Source organism: Pongo pygmaeus, chromosome 7 (assembly GCF_028885625.2).
Source record: "Pongo pygmaeus isolate AG05252 chromosome 7, NHGRI_mPonPyg2-v2.0_pri, whole genome shotgun sequence".
Taxonomy (NCBI): Eukaryota; Metazoa; Chordata; class Mammalia; order Primates; family Hominidae; genus Pongo; species Pongo pygmaeus.
The window spans coordinates 156,936,410-156,954,563 of record NC_072380.2 but is presented as its reverse complement, the minus strand read 5'-3'; the positions used below and the strand labels follow the sequence as shown (position 1 = coordinate 156,954,563).

The following is an 18,154-nucleotide window of genomic DNA, read 5'->3' as shown; positions in this document are numbered from 1 at the left end:
CCGGGTTTGCCGGGCTTTGTGGAAAGGGGTGTGTCGGCTTGGGGTGAGCAGCGATCCGGGTGGGGGTCCATGGAGCACAGCCTGGGACAGTGGGAGTGTTGGGTGCGGTTCTCATGCCTGGACCCTCAGTGGGGGCGGCAGCAGCGGGGCGGGGAGGTGGGGTGGATGATGGGTGTGGCTGGGCCAGGCCTGCAGGGCCTCACAGGGCAGTTTCCTCTTCCCTTCCCTTGGGCCCTGGCCGTCTTCTGGCCTGGCACTCTTCCACCCTGCCTCCATCCATCTGGCTACAGATGGGCACTTGGGCTGCCCAGGGTGGGCATCTGTGGGCGGTGGGGACTCGGTGACTTTCTCTGTGGCAGCAGCTGGGAGTCTCTGGCCTCCAACAGCTGGGTTGGAGGTGGGGGTGAGTAGAGGCCCCTCTGAGCCCCCAGGCCAGTGCTCTGCTCAGAGGGCTATGGGCTTGGAGAGGCCACTCCTGATCTGGCCTGGAATGGGAAGTGTTAACGTGAGTGGCCACTGCCTCTAAGCCTGGTGTGTGGAGGTGGGGGCTCTGTCTGTTTGCCTGCCTGATGGACAGCAGCAGCGGTGCCTGCAGCCCGCCTGTCCATGTGCTGTGGCAGCTGCCCCCAGCCGCTCCCCTCGGACTTCCTCCCTCAAGACCCCAGCTTCTTCCCCAGGCCCTAGTCCTCCCCGCTCAAGCCTCGCATGCCTCCAGGCCTGGCAGCCCAGCACCCCGCTTCAGATCCCTGTGAAGCCGGGACATCAGAGCCCACATCCCTGCCGAGGACCCCTCCTGCCCTCAGCCCCCCGCCTGCCCTGCCACCCTCTTCTTTAGACTCTTGGTCTATATCCGCCCCCACTCGCCCCAGCACAGTCTTAGGGACCTTAAAGGATGTGTTTAGAAACTGATGTCATTTCTGACGTTGGAGCCGCGGGGCCTGGTGGGGGGAATGGGGCAGCTGTGGGGGTGGCCGCTGCCTCTTGAGGTGCCCCCCACTCTACAAGGGCCCCGTCGGCTGTGGGTGGGAGGGGCCGCCCATGCTGCTGAGTCAGAGGGGGCCGGCCCGGCGTCCTGGAGGAGGGCGGGCAGCCGGCAGTGCCGGCAGGGATTGCACGGAGCCAGGCGCCGCGAGCCACACAGCCGGGAGCCCGCGCCCTCACGCTCGTCACCCCAGCCTGCCCGCCTGCCCGCCTGCCCTGCCGCTGCCCGCTGTCACACCCTGTAGTGCAGGAGTTTCTCGCGGCTCCCCGGGCCTTCTCGTGGTACCCTGCCTGCTGCCTTCACCCCTGCGCTGCCCGCCCGGCTCCAGCAGCCATGGTGGCCGGCATGCTCATGCCGCGGGACCAGCTGCGGGCCATCTATGAGGTGCTCTTCCGCGAGGGCGTGATGGTGGCCAAGAAGGACCGGCGGCCCCGCAGCTTGCACCCCCATGTGCCCGGCGTCACCAACCTGCAGGTCATGCGTGCCATGGCGTCCCTGCGGGCACGGGGCCTGGTCCGTGAGACCTTTGCCTGGTGCCACTTTTACTGGTACCTCACCAATGAAGGCATCGCCCACCTCCGCCAGTACCTGCACCTGCCGCCGGAGATCGTGCCCGCCTCTCTGCAGCGCGTGCGCCGCCCTGTCGCCATGGTGATGCCTGCACGCCGCACCCCCCACGTGCAGGCTGTGCAGGGTCCCCTGGGCTCCCCACCCAAGCGGGGGCCGCTGCCGGTGGAGGAGCAGCGGGTCTACCGTCGGAAGGAGCTTGAGGAGGTGTCACCTGAGACCCCTGTGGTGCCTGCTACCACCCAGCGGACCCTGGCCAGGCCAGGCCCGGAGCCTGCCCCAGCCACAGGTCAGCTGCACCCTGACCCAAAGTCATGACGGGTGGAAAGTGGGGGTCTGGTGGTCGGGTCTTGGGCTTGGGCCTGGGCTGGAGTGGTTGGAGTGGTCGGCCGGCTTGCGGAGAGTCGCTCACACCAGCAGGTGGCCCCCCCTGCCCGAGGGTGGGGGGTGCGCTTGCTGATGGACCCACGTGGCCCCTCCTCCTCAGCTGGGGACCTTCGGGTGTATAGGCCAAGGAGGAGCCTGTGGCCCAGGCGCACCCGGGGGCGCCCCCTCCCCTGTCTCCAGCACTGCCCTTGCCTTCGCCCGCTACGTCTCCTCTCCTGTCCCAGTGGCCTGTCTCCCCCGAGGCTCCTCGGCTCTGAGGTGGGGGTGTGCGAGGAGGTGCTGGCGCCGGTTGGGTGTGGCCCTCTTCCAGCACGTGGCCTGGCCGCCTCCCTTGCCCCGGGGGTTGATGGGTCAGGCTTGGTGTTGCACAGAGTGCTCAGTGTGACCGGTAACTGAGTGCTTGGCCAGCTTGGGCTTGGTGGTGGCTGGGGACGGCCCTGGGCGGGATGGGCAGAAGCGCGGGGTCCAGGCAGGAGGCTCCTCTGGCAGGGCAGAGGCCAGGCTGGGGTGTGGTGTGTGTTGGCCCAGCCTGGGGCCTAGATAGGCCCTTCCCGGTACGAACCAGGTCGCACAGGACAGGACGGGTCCTGTCATCCCAGAGGCTTCCAGAGACCCTTTGCTCTGCCCCTTCTCTGTGGCCTCCCTCTGTCCACAAGTACCTGTGCCAGCAGGACGCAGGTGGACAGATGTGTCCCCTGCAGCCCGAGGCTCACACACACACTGTGGAGCACGCTGCCTTCCGTGCTGGCTCCGGATGGCCCGGTCCCCCGGCACCTGGCCCCACCTCCCTCTTTGGGGCTGGCACCTGGGAGCAGCTTGCTCTCTGAGGCTGAAGAAGGGGGCCTGGGGTGGGGCTGTCAGGGTGGGCAGGATTTGCCAGGGTGTGGGGGAAGGGACCCAGGGGAGGCCCAAGTTTGGGGCACAGCTGCCCGTGTGGGATGCTGGGCAGAGCCCTGGTGCTGGCTGGCCTGGGGTGAGCTGGACTTGTTAGGGGCTTGCCTTGGGCCCATCTGGGAGGATCAGTGAGGCTGTGGGATGGAGGCTGGCCTCCCCTCCTGGCTCTGTCTGCGGCTTTGGACAGGTTGTGTGGCCTGTCCAGCTCCTCTCTAAATGGACGACATGTCTCCCGACAGGAGGCATGAGACAGAGACTGCGTGGCCAGGCGTGTAGTCCAGGCCCCAGCCCATGTGGTGTTCCTGCTGGCCTCTCCCACCCGCCACCCCTGCCCACCCACCCCCCAGTCATTTGGCAGCCCAGCTTCCCCATGCTCAAGTCCTGGCTGTGGTGACTGGGAGTCCCTCCCTCCTTTTTCTCCTTCCTTGTCCGTGGCTGGGCTGGGCCTGCAGGGCGGGCAGCTGGCGGCAGGGCCAAGCGGGGGGCGGTGCTGGGTGTGGCTGCAGCAGGCAGAGCGGAGGGCACCCCTCCCCGATGGAGGTGACTCAGTCCCCCCAAAGCCACAGCCGCCAGCAGCAGCTCAGAGTTTCCAACAGGAAGCGAGCCACAGCTCCGGGATGAGTCAGGGCCAGCAGGCTCAGACCCCTCTCTTGCCTGGACCTCACGGGCTGAGCTTGGGATGGGAAGCTAGGGGAAGGAGGAGGCTCGGATGTGGGGTGTGGCAGAGGGCCAGGGCTGGGCCTCAGGCAGTGGCAGGGGTCAGGATGGCCCTGCATACAGCCCAGGGCAGTTCTGATGATACCTGAGACCATGGACTTCTTGGAGTTTTTAAGTGACCAAGCAGTGAGCTGCCCTGCCCTTCCCCACTGCGCAGCCGTGGGTCGGCAGAAGGGCAAGGCCAGAGCTCGTGGGCCAACTGTGCTGGTCCACGATGGCCCTGTTGGATGGGCTGCCCCTCTCCACCCAGCCCTGGCTAGGGAGCACCAGCTGTACCCCTGCGGTGAGGCCCCTGCCCTCCCTGTGCCCTGGTGGTCTGCTTGTCCCTGGGTGGGGCCCATGGGGGCCTGCTGGCAACACATCTGTGTGGGAAGCCATCCGTCCACCTGCTTGTTTAGCCATGCACAGGCCAGGGCCAGACCCAGATGGAGCCCCTGCCCCAGGGGGCTCCAGATATGTGGGGTAAACTGGGTGAGGAGAGAGTGATGGGGAGGTGGCTTCAGAAGCAATCAGAGAGGGCTCTGAGGAGGTGCCTGCCCTGCCAGGAGCAGCCCAGAGAGAGGGACAGAGGGAGGCTGGAAGGCCAGAGGGAGAGGACCCATGGGAAGGCCCTGGGCCTGTGGCAGAGAGTTTCGGTTGCTTGGTGTGGTGGGAAGTTGTAAGAATGTGTTTTTATATGTGAGTTTCATTTACGTTTCATTTTTATTTTATTTTATTTATTGTTTTGAGATGGAGTCCCGCTCTGTTGCCCAGGTTGGAGTACAATAGCACAGTCTTGGCTCACTGAAACCTCCGCCTCCCAGGTTGAAGCGATTCTGTCTCAGCCTCCTGAGTAGCTGGGATTACAGGCATGAGCCACCACGCCTGGCTAATTTTTGTTTTTTTTTTAGTAGAGACGGGGTTTCGCCATGTTGGCCAGGCTGGTCTCGACCTCCTGACCTCAGGTGTTCCGCCTGCCTCAGCCTCCCAAAGTGCTGGGATTATAGCTACCACCCAGCCCTAATTTACATTGCAAATAGCGATGCCTTGCCTGGCTCAAAATTCTGAAGGAACCGAGGATTGTGTGGAGGAGACGCCAGTTGAGCGCTGTCCATGCACCAGCAATGGGCAGGGGCCAGGTAGCCGCCACCACGGTGAGTGCTGTCCACGCACAGCACCTAGAGCTGCTTCCCACAGCAAAGGGCAGGGGTCGGGTAGCCGCCACCACTTCCCCTCTACACGGAGGACACGCCTGTGCCTCGACCTCCCCCCTTGGCCCTCTGTGGCCCGGCGTCAAGGAGGATGCCTGGAGGTGGCCTGGCTGCCTTGCCCTTCTTCCCAGCCACAGGGTACACTGGGTGGAGGGACTGTGGCCTGGCCAGCTCTCCACAGGGATCACTGGCTTGGCCGAGTCACCCGTTTGCGGGATTTCTGTAGATCGCCGGCAGGCTTCTAAGGGGTAGTTACGGTGGGATTTGATTTGCACTTCACTGGTCAACAAGCACCTGGGTGGAGAGGTATGGAGAGGGGAGGCAGGTGTCACCATTGCCCCTGGACAGATGCCTGGGGCTGTGCTGGTTGGGGAGGACTCAGGTGGAGGAAGAGACCACCTTTGGGGCTGAGGAATGTGAGTCTCAAGGAGTGGGGTGGGGTGGGCAGTTTGGGGCTCTGCTCCTGCCTGGCTCGTGAAATACCGCTGGGCACATGGATGCCTGGAATGTGGGTGGGAGGGCAGGGCTGGGCTGGTGGGGCCTGCAGCGGGAAGGGGAGGCTATAGGGTGGGGTCTGCTGGGCGGGGGGCCTGCTGGGCGGGGCAGGAACAGTAGGGAAGACCCATGGGCTGGGGCCGGAGGGCTCTCTGGGATTGCAGGCAGGCCAGTCCCCTGCACCCCCAGGCAGGTCTGCTGGGCTGGTCTGACCCGTCAGTCGGCTGGGCTTCAGCTCTGCTTACTGACTAAGGGGTGGCTGCGAGGAGGAGCCGCTGCTACCAGGGCCTGAGTGGGCCCTCCCTCTGCCTCCCATCCCTTTCCTCCCTTCCTGCCTCGCCTTCCTCGCTGCCGGCTCTCGGAGCAGCCTGGCCTGTGCAGCAGCCATGGACAGGTACAGCATGGAGGAGCTGATTCAGCTGGGCCAAGGTAGGGCAGGCAGAGCTGGGTGCTGTGGGAGGCAGAGGAGGGGGAACCAGGGACCAAGGCCTCCGGCTGTGCAGGGCCACGAGGGGGCCGGGGCCGCCCCGGCAGACCTGTCTCTTCCCACTGCCCACAGTTCTGTGCCATCAGATGCCAGAATCTGGGATGCAGGGATAGGCACAGCCCCCTCTCGGAGCTGCCCCAGGGGTGTGTGTGGTGTGTGTCCAGAAGCACAGGCCTGTCTGGCCCTCCGTGGAGTGGTAGAAGAACTGCCCGCTGCCAGCCTGGGGCACTTCTCCCACCAGGAGCTGGTTCTCACCCAGGCCGTTGAGTCAGGCTCCTCTGAGGCTTCCCCAGCCCGTGGCAGGGAGTGGGCTGAAACGTCCGGCTTGTCGGCCCCTGCCCACTGCTGGCCAGATGCCGTCCTGGGCTCAGCTGGGAGCTGGGCCCTCTCTGGCATGCCTGGGTATCCCTGACCCTCAGGGCTGCCTGGACCTGCCCAACCCCTGGCCGCCCAGAGTGAGCCACTGCAGGCATTTCCCTCGGCCGCACGTTTCTGAGGTGTGGGGCCGGAGAGCAGGAGGCTGGGGTGCGCCCAGCAGACAGGGGTCCCAGGGAGAGGAGCAGGACTGTGCGTGCCCCACGTCCTGTTTCCCCGGCTGCATTGGGATCTGATCTGCATAGGATATGCTATGGGCCTGCCTGTGGCGAGGCTCTCTGACCCAAGCCTTCCACAGAGCAGGGCTTCGGGACTCCTGGGTGGAGCCAGGCCAGTCTCCTGCCGTGGCCCAGGAGAGGCGTCTCCATCCCAGATCCCTGGGACCCCAGGAGAGGCTGTGCTGTGGGGCAGGCGCTTGCCTGGGTGGTCTGAGCCCTGATTTCTGGCTGCCTGGATCTCTGGCCCGTGCATGACCTTGGGGCGGCTGTCCCGGCCACCGGTGGGGCCAGGTGCTGTGTTGAGTGACCTGCGCAGGGCCCTCTGGGAGAATGGGCGGCCTCTTGTCTTGGTCCTTGTGGCCTTTCCAAGAGCACCCCCTGGGTGGGCAGGGCAGGTGGGTGGGGGCTGCACCCCCTCCTGCAGGGACGTGAGCCCGCACCTCCCGCGCCCTGCTCTATTCTATTAGAATCCCCTGTGGGAGCTGGGGGACCGAGGTGTCGGGTGGCACCACCCAGCCAGACCTGACTGCAGCGGGGCCTGGGTGCCCTTGCACCGCACGTCATGTTCTAAGTCTGGGTGGTGACGGTCCTCGCGCGCCCTCCTCAGATATTTATATCCCCTGGGCCCCTGCCCACTGCTCCCCTCCCCCACGAGCTGCTGCTGACAGCAGCACGGCCGTGCCCTCCTCCCACCCGACGCTGCCGCCAGTGGCTTGTGCCTCCTCCGAGGGGCCTGTGACCTCCCACACCCCTGTCCCGCTTTGTCTGCCCCGTGGGCTCCTGCCACCGTCCCCGATGAAGATCGTGCCCGGTAGGTGGGCAGCCCTTGAAAGCCTTGTGAAATCCTGGCCCCTTGCTGGGGACGGGCCAGAGGGCTGGGGCTGAGGCTAGAGGCCAGGGGCTCCGTCCCTCGCCCTGCACGCAGCCTGCCTCATGTGCCCTCACCCAGACCCCCTCAGCCCTGGTCTGCAGTCTCACTTTTGGGGCGTTGGGGCTGGTGAGGAGGGCGAAGGTGAAGGAGTGTGGTGGGATCAGCTGCAGGCTTGGGGTGGGGTGGGGGCTCTGGCATCCCTCCATGCCTGCCAGCTGTCCCCAGAGGGCAGCCTTGGAGGCAGAGTGGGCTGCTCGGGCCCCTCTTCTGGTGGGGACAGCAGGGGGAGGCTGGGAGGGAGGGAGGGTGTGTGCCGAGGCCGCGGGCAGTGCTGGGGGGCTGCGGCTTGGCCAGGCGTGCGACTGGCCCCTCCTCCCAGCGGGTGTGGCCGCGGGGACGCAGGGGTTAAGGCCAGCTAACCTTGAGCGTCAGTAGCTCTGCGCAGGGACAGCTGAGCCGGCCGGGTGGGGAGTGAGGGTGGGGAGGCGCCGAGGGCCGGACCGGCGGAGGGAGGAGGAGAGGAGGCGGGCGGGAGCTGTTGTGGGGCTGCCGCCGCGTATGGGGCGGTCCTGCGGGCAGGGCAGGCTCCGGTCCCGGCGTTCCCCTTCGCTCGCCCTGCACGCAGGGAGGGGGGCTGTCTAGCCTGGAGCAGCCGGTTCCCAGCGCAGGAAGGGCAGCCCTGGCGGCTCCGCGTGGCGGCTATGGAGCCCTCGGGCAGCCTTTTTCCCTCCCTGGTGGTTGTGGGCCACGTTGTCACCCTGGCCGCTGTGTGGCACTGGCGCAGGGGACGTCGGTGGGCGCAGGACGAGCAAGGTAAGCCCCGCTGGTGGCTGCCAGGGACTCGGGGCGGGGCAGAGGGGCCGCCTGCCTCCCGCCCCTTCATTCCCTGCGCCCTCCCCTTCCTGTTTCCAAGCTGAATGTCAGTGAAGCAGTGTTGCCCCCCCCCGCCCCACCCTGCAGTGTAGACCCTGACCCTGCTGCAGTCCCAGGGCCGGGCGGGCTCTGCAGCGGCCCTCAGCCTGCAGCCTGTGCTGGGCAGGTGGGAGGAAGCGGAGGCCAGCAGGGCAGGACCGTCCCCCTCACGAAGGGAGGCCTGTGGAAGCCGCCGTGGCAGGGACAAGTGGGGCAGGTGCCTGTCCGGCCAGCACTGAGGTGGAGGTGGCTCCCTGCACACAGAGCAGGGGGTGGAGCCACACACAGGTGAGGCAGGTGCCCTCATGCCCTCGGGCCGCACAGGGGGCGGGGGCAGCCAGGCTGTGCCCTGCTCTCCCTGCTCAAAGTCACCAGCTCCTGGGCTGTGGTCCCAGGTGGCAACCGTGCCCAGCACAGGATGGGGCGGGGCCCTGGGGATTGGGCAGCTTCAAGCATGGGCTTCTGGCCAGAGGGACTGCCTATCGGGGACCTGGCCGGCCCGATCTCTCCTGCAGTGAGGGCGCTGCCCGGCTCAGCTCCTCTGCTGGATCCCCGGACTTGAGATGAGTCAAGATGGGGCTTCTAGGCGTGGCTCTGGGGATGCCCGGAGCTGCCGGGGACTCAGCTGCCAGGATGGGACTTGGGCTGAGGGCTTCTTCCCCATCCATGTTTTTGGCTGGGGACCAGACACTGTCCCTGCCTCCCCACCTCAGCCCACAATTGTCCCCTTCGGCCACGGTCCTGGCTCACAGGACGCCTCTACTCCCTGGTGGTGCCAGACGCGGCTCAGCTCCTCGGTTCTGCCTCCAGCATTGTCTGCCCACCACCTGATCCCATGCCCTGCCTTGCTCCCTGGGCCCTACAGTCCCCACCGCACATCCTGCTGGGAGGCCCCTCCAGTCCCCACCGCACATCCTGCTGGGAGGCCCCCTCCCATGCCGCTTCAGTCCCAGGGCAGCCTCCCAGCCCGGCCCGTGGGTTGGGGCGCGGCTTCCTGGCTGCGCTGGGCGGGGCTGCGCGCCAGGGGCAGGTTCTTTGGGTCTGGGCCTCGCTCCCGCAGTGGGCGGATGGTGGGGGGGAGGTGGAAGAGGTGGAGAGCGAAGCTGGCGGCCTCGCAGCGTGGGCTGGAAGCAGAGGCGCAGCCGCGGTCCAGCTTCCCGCACTGTCCGTGGGCCGAACCAGGGCTTAGGCCGTGGCCGGCATGTCGGGGGCGGGGGGCGCCTTTGCCTCGCCGAGGGAGGTCTTGCTGGAGTGGCCATGCTGGCTGGACGGGGGCTGCGAGCGGGCCCGCAGGGGCTACCTCTACCGGCAGCTGTGCTGCGTAGGTGGGTGCGGTGGCGTGGCCGGTGGAACAGAAGGGGCCGCCGTCGCTCTCACCTAGTGGGGCTGGGTCTCTGCTGGGAACCACCGCCCGGGCTGGGATGGGGGTGGTGCCTTGGCCTGGCGCAGCCTTGGCCCCGAGCTCCGGAAACACCTGGGGAGGAAGGCGGGGTGATGTTCCCCTACCCCCATTTGTTTGTCTCTAGAGAAGGGGCTGGAGGGGGCGGGGCTGGCCCACCCCCGGCTGCTCCACGTCAGCCTGGGCTTTGGCCTGGGTTTCCAGGACACGGGGGAGGGAGGAGGTGCTGAAGGCGGGGCTCCAGGCCTTCTGTGGACTTGCTGCAGTCCTGGGCCAGTGGGATTCCCTTCCCAGTCTTGGGGTTTCCATCCTAGGACCGCCTCCACTAGCTGCGGGACCTCAGCCATAGGGTCCACACCTGTAAAACGGGGGCGATACTCCTCAGAGGGCCACGGCAGTACCTGTCGTGAGGGACCCTGGACAGCACAGGTGTCAGGCAGGTGTGCAGAAGCACCTGAGCTGGGGGTGTTCTGGGTACGTCCCAGGTGGGAGAGCCAGCTGAGCTGCAGCTGTAGAGGGTGGGTGTAGCCTGGGTGGGTGGGGCGGGAGTGTCTGTTGGTTTTAGGATCAGAATAGGATGGATGGGGTGGGGCAGGCTGGGCTGGGAGGGAGGGGAGGTGATGAGGAGGGAAGAGTTCAGAGCAAAGAGGCAACCAGAGGCAGGAAGTGGGGAAGGGGAGCTCGAGCCAGGCTTGGGAGGTGGAGGCCCTTGACTGAGCCCCCAGCCCACCTGGTCCCAGCCCCGCCCCGCCCCGCCCCAGCCCTTCTCCTCACCCGGTCCCAGCCTTGCCCGAGTCCATGTCTGGAGTCCCCACCATGCCCCTTCCCTTCCCTGAGCCCCTGTCCCATTCCTGACCCTGGCCCAGCCCAGGGCGACATCTTCGGAAGCCTGTTAGTGGCAGGGAGAAGGCTGGAACAGGGGCCTGGCTGGGGTGGGGTCCACGTGGGTCCCGGACCTTGGCCCCGGCTCCCAGTTTCCAGCTGTCCGGGACTCCCTGTGCCCGCCTCCCTGGCTGTTGCGGGATCTCACACTGTGTGCCTCAGCAGAGTGGCTGCCCCGTTACTGCAGGCAGGAGCCACCTGGTCACGGCCAGGCCCCCAGAGCCCACACCCAGCAGGCGCGGTGCTTGGCCTCAGGATAGCTGCCAGGCCCAGGGCTTCTGAAGAGGCAGACAATGTTTCCAGAGGCTTTGGACCCAGGGAGGGGAGTCAGAGGTGTGGGGTCCGGGGTGCCCTTGGGCACAAGACTGGAGGTGCTGACCAGTGCGGGGTCAGATTTTGATTTGGGGGCTTCTGGTGACCCCTGAGGTTCTGGGGGCTGCTGGGCCGGACAGGCAGAGCAAGAGGGTCACCCTGAATCTCATGCCAGGCTCAGAGTCCATGCATGGAGACCAAGGGGTGTCTTCGTGGGGCGGCCTGTACGATGTGGCAGAGCCCTAGGGGCTGGCTGTGCCCCTTGGCGTGGAGTGGGGGCTTCCTCACCTCTGAGGGGTTTGGGCACCCCCTATTGTGAGGGTTCTGGCGCCCCCTCACGGCCTCAGGGGCAGTATGGAGTGGGGTGAGCTCTTCCCAGAACCGAGGCTGAGTGCCGCTCCCAGCTGGACCGAATCTGCCTGATGTGCGGTTGGAACATTCTTGTGGTTGGGGCAGCGCATTCTTTCCTATGGTGGTCGGGTGGGCTGGGCAGGCCCAGAAGCTGGCCAGAGGCAGCCCCGCCCCGGACCCCAGGGAGCCAGAGGCCCCAACCAGCGCAGGCCCTTTGCCCTTTGCCCTTTACAGCATGAGACTGCTTCCCTTGAGCCCCACCCAGCTGCAAACAGCACCCCCCACCCCTGGGGTCGCCCAGGTCCTGCCTCAGGTGTGGCTTCCCCTCTGTGAGTCACAGGCTTGGGCCCCCTCCCCATCCCTGACTCACTGGCGAGGCCCCTCCTGGGGCTTCCCGATGCTCCATCCCCCCACGAGGCCTGGCCTCCATGAGTCAGCCCTCAGCTACGTGCCTCCGACCTGAGGTGTCTGCCTGGGCCAGGGTGGGCTCCGCAGGTGGGCGCTGCTCCAGGATGTGCCAGGTGGGCAGCTTGGGAGGGGCCAGGCCTGGGGTGGGACCCCACTGGCCCCGGAGCAGGAGCCTGGCCTGCCCTGGGGCAAGGCAGGCACCATGGGGCAGGGTGTGCTCCCCGCTTCATGCAGGTCTGTGAGGAGGTGTGACTGAGGGGCTGCAAGAGCTGACGGGCAGCAGGCCCCCTCCCCTAGCCAGGTATCAGCGGCTTCTTGAGTCTGCTCCGGCAGGGTGGGTGGGCAGAGGCTGAAGCAGGGCCTGGCCCCGGCCTGGAGGGAGCTCCAAAGAGAGGCGTGGCCTCAGAGCTCCTCCCATGGGGGGAGCCCTTCAGTCTGTCAGGGGGTCCTTCTGGGTGGCTGTGGGGATGGCCTGTGTTCCTTTGTGGTCCTGGCACCATTTGGTGTGCAGTGAAGTGCCAGCTCCCCCTGTGTCCCCAGGTCCCCCTAGGGGGCTGCAGTGGGCAGGATGGGTGAGGAAACCCCGGTTTCCTGTTTCTGGCGGGCCGAGGGCGTGTCTGTGGGGGAGGGGGCTCCTTGCTCCTTCCCGCCGGGACACTCCCCTCCCTGGCGGCGGCCTGGGCAGGGTGGGGCCTCGGGGGCGGGCCGGCCTCGCCAGGGAGTACAGCAGGCAGGGAGTGGCCACACTGACTGGGGCTCTGAGCTGAGCCTGTGCTGAGTGAGCGTCTCGTGGGGTCGCCAGCCTTCAGCTGCTTGTGTGCCACACGGGGCTGCCCAGAGCACTGTGCCTGAGGCTGAGGGTCCGGGCGACGAAGGTGTGGGGGCAGCATGTCTCAGCACCAGTTCCGCGTGCCGCAGCCCGAGGGCCTGGGCCGAAAGAGAACCAGCTCGGAGGACAACCTGTACCTGGCTGTGCTCAGGGCCTCTGAGGGCAAGAAAGGTAGCAGGGCTCCCCTGGGCACCCCCGCCAGGCAGGGCGGGCCACTGCGGGAGGAAGGCCCACTTCCTGTGGCAGGAAGCCTTGGCACCGCGTGGGGGGCTGGTCTTGGAGATGGGGGTCGGGGGCCAGCCATCCCCACCCAACACGGAGTGGGCCGACAGGCGCCCGCAAGGCTGACGGGGGCCTCCGAGCGTCAGGTGTCGGGCCTGGAAGGGCGAGGAACTCTGCGCTCTGGGGAAGGTTCGCTGCCCTGTCAGCAGCACACACGGCTTCCCTTCCGACACCCCAGTGGGCCCGGGCCCTGGCTCTGCCACACCCCTGCTTGGGTCTCAGTCTGTAGAGGCGGGGGAAGTGCAGGACGGGACTTGTGTGCCCTGGGCTCAGGGTGCGGCCCAGGACCCTCCCATTTCCTCGGGTGAAGAGTCAGGGGTGGGGTGGCTGTACCTGGTGGCACCTGGGCCCCTGGCACCTGGGTCTCTGCTGTCCTGGCTGGGCTGCGGGTGAGGGCGCCTGGGTCTCAGTGTGTGATCTGAGGGAGGCTTTGGGGCTCCCCAGGCGGGACCTGGCCAGCCAGGCTGCTGTGTCTGCATGGTGGTCACCTGAGGGCCCCCGGGGCTTCACCCAGGCCCCAGGTAAGCTGGTCTTGTCTCCCCCAGATGAGCGGGATCGTGTGCAGAAGAAAACCTTCACCAAGTGGGTCAACAAGCACCTCATCAAGGTTGGTGGCGCATGCTGGTGCGTGTCACAGGGGCCGAGGCTGTGGGAGGCGCTGAGGGAGGGTGGCCCCTGCCGCCCAAGGCTGTCCCCATGCTGCCTGTGCGCTCACCTTTCATCTCTGAAACCTGTTATTTTCTGTCCTCTTTCTTCCCTACGCCTGCTCCTGCCTCTCTCTTCCTCCTCTTCCTTCTGGTCTTTCCTGGTCTCTCCTTGCAGCACTGGAGGGCAGAGGTAGGTGCCTCCGAGGGGCAGGGGTGTGTTCCGTGGGCTCCTGGGAGACTCAGCCCCCGCCTCCTTCCCTCTGGGACCAGCACCCACTCTGTGGGTCAGCCTCCCAGGGCCTATTGGTGGCTCTGGGGGACTGGCCACCTCAGCCGCTGCTGTCCCCACAGGCCCAGAGGCACATCAGTGACCTGTATGAAGACCTCCGCGATGGCCACAACCTCATCTCCCTGCTGGAGGTCCTCTCGGGGGACAGCCTGGTACGTGTGCCCCTGCCCCCTCCGGGCCCTGCCTGCCCCACCTGGAGACCTCTGCCTGCCTTCCCTCCTTGGGGCCTCTCCGGCCGCCCACTCTACTTGGAATCCAGCTCAACCCCTCCTGCCTTCTCCCTGGGGGCAGCCTGGCCTCGTCCCTGGCAGCACCTCCCGCCCAGGCTGCTGGGCATCACAGCCGAGGGCCTGGCCTGGTAGTGGCCGCAACCCTCGGACCTCGGCTGCTCTGGGCCTTGCTGCCCTCTGCGTCGGGACACAGTAACCTCATGCTCCGCTTTGCTTTGGTTTCTCTGCTGCTTGGACTCTGAACCTTGACCTCTGCCCTTTACCCTTTGCCCTGCTCTGGCTGGGCAGCCGAGGGAGCGGGACGTAAGCAGGAGCTCACGCCTGGTGAGTGGCTGTGCCTGCCGGCCGCAGCGGCACGGGAGCTCCACAAGACCGTGGAGCCCAGCTTTCTGGCGGCTGGTGGCCCATCGGCCAACCCCTGCCTGGCTCTTGGGCGGGTAGGTGGTTGGGTGTCAAGCTGCCTGTCCACCGTGCTGCCCAGAGCTGGCCTGGGACCCACGGGTGGCTGCTGTGGCTGCCACTGCCAGACAGGAGGACCCCCCCTTTAGTGCCACTGCCCTCCACACGAGGCTTCCTGGCTATTGTCTCCTCCCACCCCTTCCTTCCTTCCCTCAGCCTGGATCGCTGGACTTCCCGAGCCCTGATGGGCCGGGCCTGGCCCCTGGGCTGGTGGCCTCCCTTTCCCTGCGGGGGAGGGTGAACCTGGGATGAGGGGCTGCTGCCCCCTGGGGAAGACCCTTGGCTCGGTTGCTGTGGCGCTTTGGGGCATGCTGAGGGTGGGGCCCGGGAGCTATAGCTGCACTGTGGGTGCTGACTGTGCCTCCCCACAGCCCCGGGAGAAGGGCAGGATGCGTTTCCACAAGCTGCAGAATGTCCAGATTGCCCTGGACTACCTCCGGCACCGCCAGGTAAGGCTGCCTACCAGGCCCTGGGCCCCACCCAGACCCCTCACCAAGCCAGCCCTGCCCTGTGGGCCGTGACCGAGAGCCCCTCGCTCACAGGTGAAGCTGGTGAACATCAGGAATGATGACATCGCCGACGGCAACCCCAAGCTGACCCTTGGCCTCATCTGGACAATCATTCTGCACTTCCAGGTAGAACGGCTGCCCCCAGGACCCCCACCCCCTGCAGGAGTTTCCAGGGTAGCCTGGGCTCCTTGGCTGGCGGGTTGATCTGCTTTCTGGCTGGGTCGTGGCCCGGGAGGTGACTGGCACCGTAGGTATGGTGGCACCTGGGTGCCTTCCTGCCAGCCGCAACCCTGGACTGGATCTGTGGCCTGAGGGTACAGGCCTCTCTCTGAGGCCACCTATCCGTGCCCTCTGGCCCTGGCTGGGAAGGGCCCAGAGCCTCCCTGTGGAGGAATGCGGGCCCCGGTGCCTGCCCTGGGGAGGCTTCTGCAGCAGCACAGGCTGACTCACCCGTTGCTTGTCCTGGCTGCACAGGAAACCACAAATCTGAGAGCTGAGCAGGCAGAGCCTGGTGCTGGCACGGCAGCTGAGTCACACAGGCTGGCAGGACGACAGGCAGCTAGGGGTGGGTGGGCAGAACCTGGCCTGAGCATGCCACTGAGTGCAAAGCCAGGCTGCCAGAGGCCCCACCTGCCAGCCTGCAACGAGCGATGGAGCTTGACCCCCAGCCTTTTCCAGGCCTGGGGGTTCTGGGCCAGGTTTAGGGGTACACTTATGGGCTCCTCTTATGCCCACTGCCCTTCCACTCTGCTCTATCCCAGCTCCGGGAGGTGCAGGGTGCAGCCTAGCCCTCCCCAGCTAGGGGAATGGGCACCTGCTGTGTGGTGGCAGTGAGGGTTGGGGGTTCTGAGCTGCATGGTGGCAACTGCCGCCGGCTGGAGTGGCTGGACTTGTGGCCCCGAGGCATGGCCAGTCCCAGCAGCTTCCCAACAGGGAAGGGCCCTGGAGCCCAGTGCTGCCCTGGCTGGCTTGGTAGCCCCATGCACTCCCCCTGGGTGCTGAGCTACCCCTGGCCCTGTGCACGTGGCTGTGGGCACAGAGCAGGCCTGGCAGCCGTTGGCTGAGCTGTGGCCTGCTTTCTGCTGTGGGCAGATCTCAGACATCCAGGTGAGTGGGCAGTCGGAGGATATGACGGCCAAGGAGAAGCTGCTGCTGTGGTCACAGCGCATGGTGGAGGGGTACCAGGGCCTGCGATGCGACAACTTCACCTCCAGCTGGAGAGACGGCCGCCTCTTCAATGCCATCATCCACCGGCACAAGTACATGGCCTCGGGGGCAGGGGGCTGTGGGCTGGGGGCACCCCAACAGTGCCTCCACTAGGCAACTTCAGACACGTTGGGGCAGGGAGGAGGGCAAGAGGAACAGGGATGAGTGCCAGCTGGCCGCCTCGGGGTGGTGGAGTCTGGGGCCCAGCCCCACTCTGGTGCCCTTCAGAAGCACCACCACTTTCTCAAGACTGGAGGGCCCGCGGGCTGCCGGTCCTCACAGCCAGGTGCATGTGCCCTCTGTGGATGCCTCCGGAGGGGCCTGGTGGGGAGGGTGGCTGCAGGGAGCCCCAGCTGCCTGGCACCCTCAGCTCTGCGCAGTCTTCTGTGCTGTGCCCCTGGGCTTCTGGGTGTGGGGGTGGCAGGGTGCTCTCAGCTCTGCCCATGTGGCAGCGTACCTTTCAGGGTGAGTGTGGGGGGTCCATGGTTGCTGGGATGTGTGAGGAGCCAGCCTGTGCACCCGCCTGTGTGGTGTGGCCGCTGGTCTTGTCCCACCCACCTGACCAGCCACCTGCTTGTCCTAGGCCCATGCTCATCGACATGAACAAGGTGTACCGGCAGACCAACCTGGAGAACCTGGACCAGGCCTTCTCTGTGGCAGAGCGCGACCTGGGAGTGACGCGGCTCCTGGACCCCGAGGGTACGTCTGCGTGGCCTTCCTCCCTGCCCCTTCCCCTGCTGCCTGCCCCAGAGCCACCGCTGAGCTGCCCTTCCCTGCAGATGTGGATGTCCCTCAGCCCGACGAGAAGTCCATCATCACCTATGTCTCGTCGCTGTATGACGCCATGCCCCGCGTGCCGGACGTGCAGGATGGGGTGAGGGCCAACGTGAGTGGGGGGCCCGGAGGGCAGGGGGCTTGGGCCTGGACGCCCCGACGGCCCCTGACAGCCGCCCGTGTCTGCCCGCAGGAGCTGCAGCTGCGCTGGCAGGAGTACCGGGAGCTGGTGCTACTGCTGCTGCAGTGGATGCGACACCACACCGCCGCCTTTGAGGAACGCAGGTTCCCCTCCAGCTTCGAGGAGATTGAGGTGGGCCTGCTGTGTGGGGTGGGGTCCTGGGCCTGCCCTGAGGGCCGGGCGTGGTTGCTGACACCCTCGTCGCTGGCAGATCCTGTGGTCTCAGTTCTTGAAGTTTAAGGAGATGGAGCTACCAGCCAAGGAGGCCGACAAGAACAGGTCCAAGGGCATCTACCAATCCCTGGAGGTGAGTGGGACCGCTGGAGGGGTGGGCGGTGTCCTGGAACCCCCCAGGCCTGAAAGGTTCTTCCAGAGCCCGACCTGACCCTGCGTTTGGGACCAGGGCTGTCCCAGGTCTGGTGGGCTGGGGTCTGAGGGCCCAGCGCCCCACCCCCTGCCCCCCGCATATAGCCTGAGTGTGGCCCCTGTCCACAGGGAGCGGTGCAAGCAGGCCAGCTCAAGGTGCCCCCTGGCTACCACCCGCTGGACGTGGAGAAAGAATGGGGCAAGCTGCACGTGGCCATCCTGGAGCGGGAGAAGCAGCTCCGCAGCGAGTTTGAGAGGTGGGTGGGGCCCTGTGGTGGCGGGGGAACCACCCGAGGGTGAGTCACTGCCTGGGGAGGAAACCCCCCCGCCCCGCCCCCAGTGGGGGAACCCGAGCTCCCACTCGCCTTAGGACAGTGGGCCACAGCCAGGGAGGCCACAGCAGGAGGCGAGCTGCAGTCTGTGGCCAGGGCTGTGCCGGCTCCGGCCAACGCGGCCCCTTCCCTGTGCTTCTGCCGCAGGCTGGAGTGTCTTCAGCGCATCGTGACCAAGCTGCAGATGGAGGCGGGGCTGTGTGAGGAGCAGCTGAACCAGGCTGATGCGCTGCTGCAGTCGGTGAGGGGGTGTGGGGCAGGCAGCGGGCGGGAGGGAGGCCCCCGAGGAGCCTGCCCCGCCCTGCAGCCCTAAAGCAAGGAGGGGGCTGTCCCCCTGGGCTCCTGGGGCAAGGGCAGGGGCAGGGGCGGGGCATACGGTGGGGAATCCAGGCCTGAGCTCCTCCCTCCTCGTGTGCAGCCAACTCTCACTGCCTGCTTTGGGCAGAGTTGGTTTCTGGCCACGGGGCAGAACCCAGGGTGGCTGCCTTGCCTCCGCCAGGCCCCCTCCCCCACAGCGGTTTACTGTTAGGGGAGGGCCCAACCCACTGCTGATTGCCCAGGAGGACAGGGCCCACGCGGCATTACAGGAGGAGTTACCTGGGG

The 18,154-nt window shown here is 66.7% G+C and overlaps 1 protein-coding gene across 18 annotated transcripts in view; it reads left to right on the top strand.

The window, feature by feature from the left end:
* The window catches only part of PLEC (plectin), a 61,464-nt gene that overhangs the window by 25,130 nt on the left and 18,180 nt on the right, over positions 1-18,154 (top strand). For 4 of the 18 annotated variants that reach the window (XM_054497772.2, XM_054497759.2, XM_054497767.2 and 1 more), the window contains 11 exons: positions 13,104-13,165; positions 13,557-13,646; positions 14,555-14,632; positions 14,726-14,818; positions 15,785-15,951; positions 16,482-16,597; positions 16,678-16,784; positions 16,866-16,985; positions 17,065-17,160; positions 17,349-17,476; positions 17,699-17,792. In XM_054497772.2, coding sequence (XP_054353747.2) covers positions 13,104-13,165; positions 13,557-13,646; positions 14,555-14,632; positions 14,726-14,818; positions 15,785-15,951; positions 16,482-16,597; positions 16,678-16,784; positions 16,866-16,985; positions 17,065-17,160; positions 17,349-17,476; positions 17,699-17,792 — 1,151 coding nt within the window. Of the gene's footprint in view, positions 1-452; positions 1,839-5,373; positions 5,662-6,999; positions 7,124-7,624; positions 7,997-9,158; positions 9,421-12,162; positions 12,448-13,103; positions 13,166-13,556; positions 13,647-14,554; positions 14,633-14,725; positions 14,819-15,784; positions 15,952-16,481; positions 16,598-16,677; positions 16,785-16,865; positions 16,986-17,064; positions 17,161-17,348; positions 17,477-17,698; positions 17,793-18,154 lie in introns of those variants that run through there. The other 14 variants (XM_063669279.1, XM_063669284.1, XM_063669286.1 and 11 more) reach the window with 12 other exon arrangements.